At 44.6% G+C, this 6,298-nt stretch overlaps 1 protein-coding gene across 1 annotated transcript in view; it reads left to right on the plus strand.

The window, feature by feature from the left end:
• The first annotated feature begins 109 nt into the window (after positions 1-109).
• SMPD4 (sphingomyelin phosphodiesterase 4) overlaps positions 110-6,298 on the plus strand; it is a 19,124-nt gene continuing 12,935 nt past the window's right edge. The window contains exons 1-7 of the mRNA XM_008632125.2: positions 110-118; positions 175-261; positions 922-1,064; positions 1,217-1,292; positions 2,163-2,271; positions 2,879-2,931; positions 3,480-3,631. Of these exons, the coding sequence (XP_008630347.1) occupies positions 110-118; positions 175-261; positions 922-1,064; positions 1,217-1,292; positions 2,163-2,271; positions 2,879-2,931; positions 3,480-3,631 (629 nt within the window). The remainder of the gene's footprint in view (positions 119-174; positions 262-921; positions 1,065-1,216; positions 1,293-2,162; positions 2,272-2,878; positions 2,932-3,479; positions 3,632-6,298) is intronic.

The following is a 6,298-nucleotide window of genomic DNA, read 5'->3' on the forward strand; positions in this document are numbered from 1 at the left end:
CATTGGTGCTGTACCTGTGAAGGCACCCGCGGGTCGGTCCGTGCAGCCTCAGGTGTCGGCAGAAATGCTGCGCTGGAGGAGGGGCGCAAGGCGCGGATTTTCGCACATCATGGCCGCGGTAAGTGCTGTCCTGCCCCGCAGCGGTGATCGGATTTCCCTTGTGGTTCCTAACAGGCCACGCTGAAGGCGGACTGTGTCAACAAACCGTTTGCGCAGAGGTGCCACGATCTGGAGACGGTCATCGAGGAGCTCCCTGCCAAGGTGAACAGTCACTGCTTTTTCAGAGCCTCACTGCCTGGCAAGTTTCAGGGGCATTGGGTTTTTATATTATTGTTTTCTTTGCCTTATCAAGACAAACGGCCTGGAACGGGCTGCCCGGGGAGGTGATGGAGTCACGTGGAGGTGTTTAAGGAAAGGCTGGATGTGCCACTCAGTGCCGTGGTCTGGTTGACACGGTGGTGTTCGGCCGTAGGATGGATTCGATGATCTCAGAGCTCTTTTCCAACCTAGCTGATTCTGTGATTCTGAGTTTTGAAGGCCCCCAGTGAAACAGTGGGAATCCAGTGTTTCCAAGAATTCAGAATTTTTCTAGTCATTAAAAGGTTGTTTCATTTCACCACCCTTCATTAACACCTTTCAGCCTCAGTTTACAAAGAGCACTTGTTTTTAAAATATAGCAAATAACTGCAAATGATGCTGATGAACATTGTTGCAACTTCAGTAGGATCAGAAATCAGGATAGATCTGCCATAATTGTCATGTTATAATGCAACGTTTTGAATGGACGATCTTCCCAGTGATAATCCAGAAACAGTCATAAATAAATGGCATACATATCTCTGTGTGTTTTAGTACATGCAGTAGAGACTTTCCAAGTGAGGCATTGTGCACATTAATTCTTTGGATCTGTTTTCCCTAAAGGAACTACATGGCATCTTCCCATGGCTGGTGGAGAGCATTTTTGGCAGCCTGGATGGCATCATCATAGGCTGGAATCTTCGCTGTTTGCAAGGAAAAACAAATCCTAATGAATATTCTGTGGCTTTGGATTTCCTGGATCCCAGGTAAACTCATTCATTTCAGCACAGATTAAGAAATGAATTGGTGAACAAATGACCAGTGTTTCACCTTTTTCCATTGTGCAAACCTAACTTCACAGAAGTGAGGCAGGAGAGGGTATTTACCATGGGATTTTCTTTCTGGTGCTTGTTTGCAGTGGCCCAATGATGAAGCTGGTTTACAAACTCCAGGCAGAAGAGTACAGATATGATTTCCCAGTCTCATATCTTCCAGTGAGTAACTGAACAGTTTGTAAGAAGGGAATGTAGTTGTTGTTGCAACTGTTGGAACTTTGCATGCATTTTATATCTACACTTCAGCATTGGCCAAGATACAGCCTCATAGCTCCAGGTTTAGAGCAGACCCATTTCTTGAAATGGCTCCTGGAGGAGGAGAGTTCCCAGCCATAAAATCTCTAGGAGATTGTGGTTCTCAGCAGCTGGAAATGTGTGTTCAGCCAAGAAAGCTGCACTGTGATTCTTGCTCTGTCCCCAGAGAGGGTTGTGTGGTTATTAGTAGTTGCAGGATTGAAAATAGCTTTCTAAACTTATCACAGAGAGTGTCTTCCCTGCCTATGCTTTGTGCCCATGTGTTTGAAGTCTAACTGCTATCCTGGATATGAAGTATCCCATTTCAAACAAAAGTATTCATCTGCAGAGTTGTTTTGCTGTGTTTCTTCCATTGCTACCACCTACATGCTATCTAGAAATCGATTCAGGTAGTCCTACAATCTTTAACAAAATGAAACCTCATTTAAATATGTGGTAATTGCTGGTCCACAGCTCAATTACCTGATCAAAACCAGCAGCCAAACACCAATACTCTGCTGCTCCCACTCCAACTGGAAAAGTCACAGTGAAGGCTTTTTAAAAACATACTGAATTTAAATTTTAAAAATACTGAATACTCATTTTCAGAGAGCAAGTTGAGAGTTCTCTACAGACCGTGCATTTTGACAAGGAGCTACTGCAATGCAATAAAATCCCACTGAGCTGAATGTAGAGATCACCCCAGAATGCTGGAATGCAGAATCTCACTATCTGAAAACATGGTCTGCAATATGCTGAGTAGCCAGATTAATAGTTCATTACTTTGTCTTTCAGGGCCCTGTGAAAGCTTCAATACAAGAGCAAGTTCTACCAGAATGCTCTTTATACCACAACAAAGTCCAGTTTCCTTCATCTGGTGGTTTAGGTTTGAATTTGGCTCTTAGTATCCTTTTAACGGTTGGGTATCTAATTCTTTTTAAATATCTAAAACTGAGAGATCATGAGTGTTTCTGTTCCGCATTTATTATGTATATGGGGTAAATCATGGTCATGCTGAAGAGTTTGGGCTGATTAGAAATGTTTAGATTACAATTTAAAATAAATGTGTCCTCTTATAAACCCTTGGTGGAGGAATTTCTGGCCTTAATCAAGTCAACAACAAAATTCCCAGTGTTTTCTGTAGAGCTTGTATTTCACAATTTTTGGTTTTGTAACTACTTGTAGTTTGTGCAATATGGTAGGAAAAGGGCATGGTCACTTTGCAGCTTTGCACTTTTGGAAGCAGTGTAGCTGTAGCTGTGCTGGTTTCAGTTTGAAATAGTCAAATGTGCCAAGATTAGCACAAACACACCTTGTCACACAGAGAACACCTCAATTACCAACGTTTCAGTCAGCTGGAAAGCAGGAAGCCAAGGCTGAAGTTGCTCAAAAGCTCTAGCAAGGTAATTTAGCATTGACAAAGTACAAATGTAGTGTCTATTCAGCATCTCCTAATATCTTAACAGCTGTACCTGTTATTTATTATGTGATCCTTAACTCTGTTCTTCCAGATCCATTTGAATATTACATGTTTTACTTTGCAATTAGTTTGATTACACAGAAGGTAAGTACCTTTCACATTTTTTTCCCTTAAAATAGTATTGACCTTTCTCCTTAATGCTTTACGAGCCTGCTGGGGTGCTGTGTAGCTAAATTAACAGCAATTTTATCTGTTCTGTTGGGATTTCTTATTGCTTTGGTTCACTTGATGATGGAAGACTGGATAATAAACAAAGTACCCACCTTAGATACACCAGTACGTAGTCTCATGCCAACAAGGAGCAGGCAGTGGATTCCAAATAGTTTCTCTCCCCCTGTATCCAGTAAGGATTTCTCTACAGTCATAACCACAGCTTGGTACTGTGGGGTGTGGTTATTTGGTTCCTGTGCCTGTTGTTACCTCTCCTCTCCTGCTTGGTTACAGTCATTGTTACAGCAACGTTTCTCTTACAGCTCATTTACCTTTGCTCCAAAGGGTCTTTACTGCCAATTCACCCTTTCTAACCACTGGGCTTCTGCTTTTTTATGCTGAGGGAGTCTGGTACCACTCCCCAGCACTGGCTTAAAGCAGCAGTGTTTAAACCCCACGTATGCGCTGTGTGTCTGTTACAGAACTCACCTGTCACCCATCATGTCAGCCCTTCCAACAGTGCTTATTTCATCCTGGTGGACACATACCTGAAGTGTTTCCTGCCCACAGAAGGAAGTGTCCTTCCCCCACCTTCTTCAAATCCTGGGGGAGCCATCCCTTCCCCAACTCCCAGGTAATGGCTACAGTGCCAGGGGCAAAGTGTGGGAACAGTGCAGACAAAATATGGCTTGTTGGAACAAAATCTCTAACAAGTAGAAAACACCTCCACATGCCAACTTTCGGGTGGGGGAAGCCATGCAGACAATCAATGTGATTGGTAGAGCAAGCTTCATTTATTAGCAATACAGAGGCACTTATATAGTATTGAATACAAGTTTATCAGTTCTTGATTGGTTTAAGCCTACAAAAGCACATTCTTACTTCTACATGATTGGGTTAGATAAAAGACTACATTTGGCAAGCTTCATGTTTTGTTTTGAGAGATCAAAAATCTTCCTCCCTTCTCATGGTCAGTACATCTTATCAGCACAGGACTGTACCTCCTTAAAACTCCCTTTTTGTTTCTCAGGCCTGTTTCTCACACAGGCACTTTCTCATGGAGGTTTTTTCTCATGCAGGCCTTTGCCTGCACAGCTCTTCTATTGATTTGGTTTTATGAATAATCCATGTCCCTGATCCTCTAATCATTTTGCAACAATTCCCCTTTTTTCTTTTTGTAAAGGCAATATTTGATTTGCTACAGATGTAGTAACTTTGTATATCATCTTTTGCAAGCATTGGCATAGACAAAGTAAGCACAGTATTATTAATAATATTACTAGTCTTACAGTAATTAAATGCTGCACGAGTGAAACTAGCCATGATTTTAAACCTAGTGATTTTAACCATCCTTCTAAGCTGAGACCATCTTTTTTCTGTAATTGTGTGGTTAATTAATGTAACTCACTTGTCTGCTTGTAAATTAGGACAGAGTGGTTAGAAAGATTCATACAGCACATACCTTAGAACTCTTCACAGCTGTGGCTGTGAGCTAGTAGTAGAAAATCAATGGCTACTTAATTTTGTAATATTGTATGTCTACCACTAGTAACATTTACACTTAACTCATTAAGCGTTTGCAAAGTTATGTTTAACTTATCCCTCTCCCAGCAAGCAAGTTTATGCAAAATAGCGTAAGCCCTGGCTGCTGAAGTACCAGGAAAAAACATAGATGCTAGCCAAATTGACTGCTTTCACTCCATCTAAATGGGCGGACAGCTGATTGAAAATGTCCGCTAATGCTCGTCTCAAGACAGTCAAAAAAACTAATTCCCTACTCTATTTCTATGTCTGATGCTATACCTAAAAATTTATGCAACTCTCCTTTTTAGTTTTGTCTTTGGAGAGAGTTCCCCAACACCCACCACAAGTCACTAGCAACCACCTAGGGCAGCTGTTACATCCAGGGTCTCGCTACTTCTCCTGCTACGGAGAGTGGTGGATCTGGCAAGTCCTCAGCTCCTTCACTCAGCCACGTCTGCAGCCTCTCCCAAGGCTCCTCGGGACAGGTCTCAGAGTTCCAGCTGTTGAAGTAGTGGCGTCACTTTCCTCAGGAGCTGATGCTGACTGCGCCTTCTCGTTTTGGGGTCCTGTAAGCGTAGCACGGCACCACTTGCTGGGCACCCCTCTGGTCAGCGCTGCGGTGATGACTTGTCCCTGTTGCAGGACATTCTGCAGCATTGCAGTAAAAGCACCTGTTTGAGATGGCTGTTCTGCACAGGTAGCACGTACGAGCATCTCGTCTACACCTGCTCCTTGGGGCAGCGTGGCAAGAATTGTCTTAGCTTGCCTATTAGCATTTTCAAATGCAAGTGTTTGGAACATTTGCTCTTGATGCTCTTCAGAGAGCTCAGTTGCATCCTTTAAGGCTGCTGACAAACAGTCAATGCACTGATCATATGGCTCTGACAGCCCCTGTTGGACTGCTGCATACGAGGGAGACTTCTTCTTTTCAGGTACTGGCAACAAGGCTTTGTGGGCAAGAGTCTGTGACAACTGATGAATGACTATGGGCATGGTCAGCTGTGTTACTGTTGCCCTGTAAGCTCTGCTTCCAGTTAGCATGTCAGCTTGGAGTGCATACAGTGGGTCTTGTGTGTCACTTTGATGTTTGCTAGCTTCTTCTTGTGCTAGCTGTTTCCACGTTCGTTCCCAGAGCAGGAACTGTGAAGGGGTTAACAACGACTGTGCGATGCTGATGCAATCATTCAGACACAGAACATCTGCTGTAAAGATAAACTGCAGAATGCTTCGTGTAGATAAGTCAGCAAGCTTTTTGATTACTTCTTGTATCATTTCTTGGTGCTTTTCCCCCTCCCAGGGCCGACTCCCGGCAGCCCCGGCTGGCTCTGTCTTTGCAGGCGACGAAACCGCAGAAACCTCTTCTTCACAGCTGGACATTACTTTGCTGCTCAGCAGGGGAGCTTTAGGACCTCTGGGTTGCTCTGCCGCTTTCGGCCGGGCACCAGGACTGCCTGTGTCTCCTTGGCCCACCTGTGCCCCGCCCCCTGACTCAGGTGGCTCTGCTTCCGCGTTCGCAGCCATTCCTCTCTCAGACGTCGGAGGGATAACATCCTGCCCTGCTGAGTTCAGCAGCTCCTGCAGTGAGCGGACGGGTGCTGCTGTGCTTTTAATTGGTTTTCCGCAGCCAGCCGGAAGGACCGTGCTACCCTGGACTCCGCTCCGGTCTCTGGCCGCCGCTCCATAAGACCCCCGTCTGTTCCTTTCCCAGAGCTGCTACTCCCTAAAGCCTCTATGGCAGGCGCAGGCCCCTGCCCCCCCTTGGTTCTCTCCTCGCGGC

Source organism: Corvus brachyrhynchos, unplaced genomic scaffold, assembly GCF_000691975.1.
Source record: "Corvus brachyrhynchos isolate BGI_N302 unplaced genomic scaffold, ASM69197v1 scaffold864, whole genome shotgun sequence".
NCBI lineage: Eukaryota > Metazoa > Chordata > Aves > Passeriformes > Corvidae > Corvus > Corvus brachyrhynchos.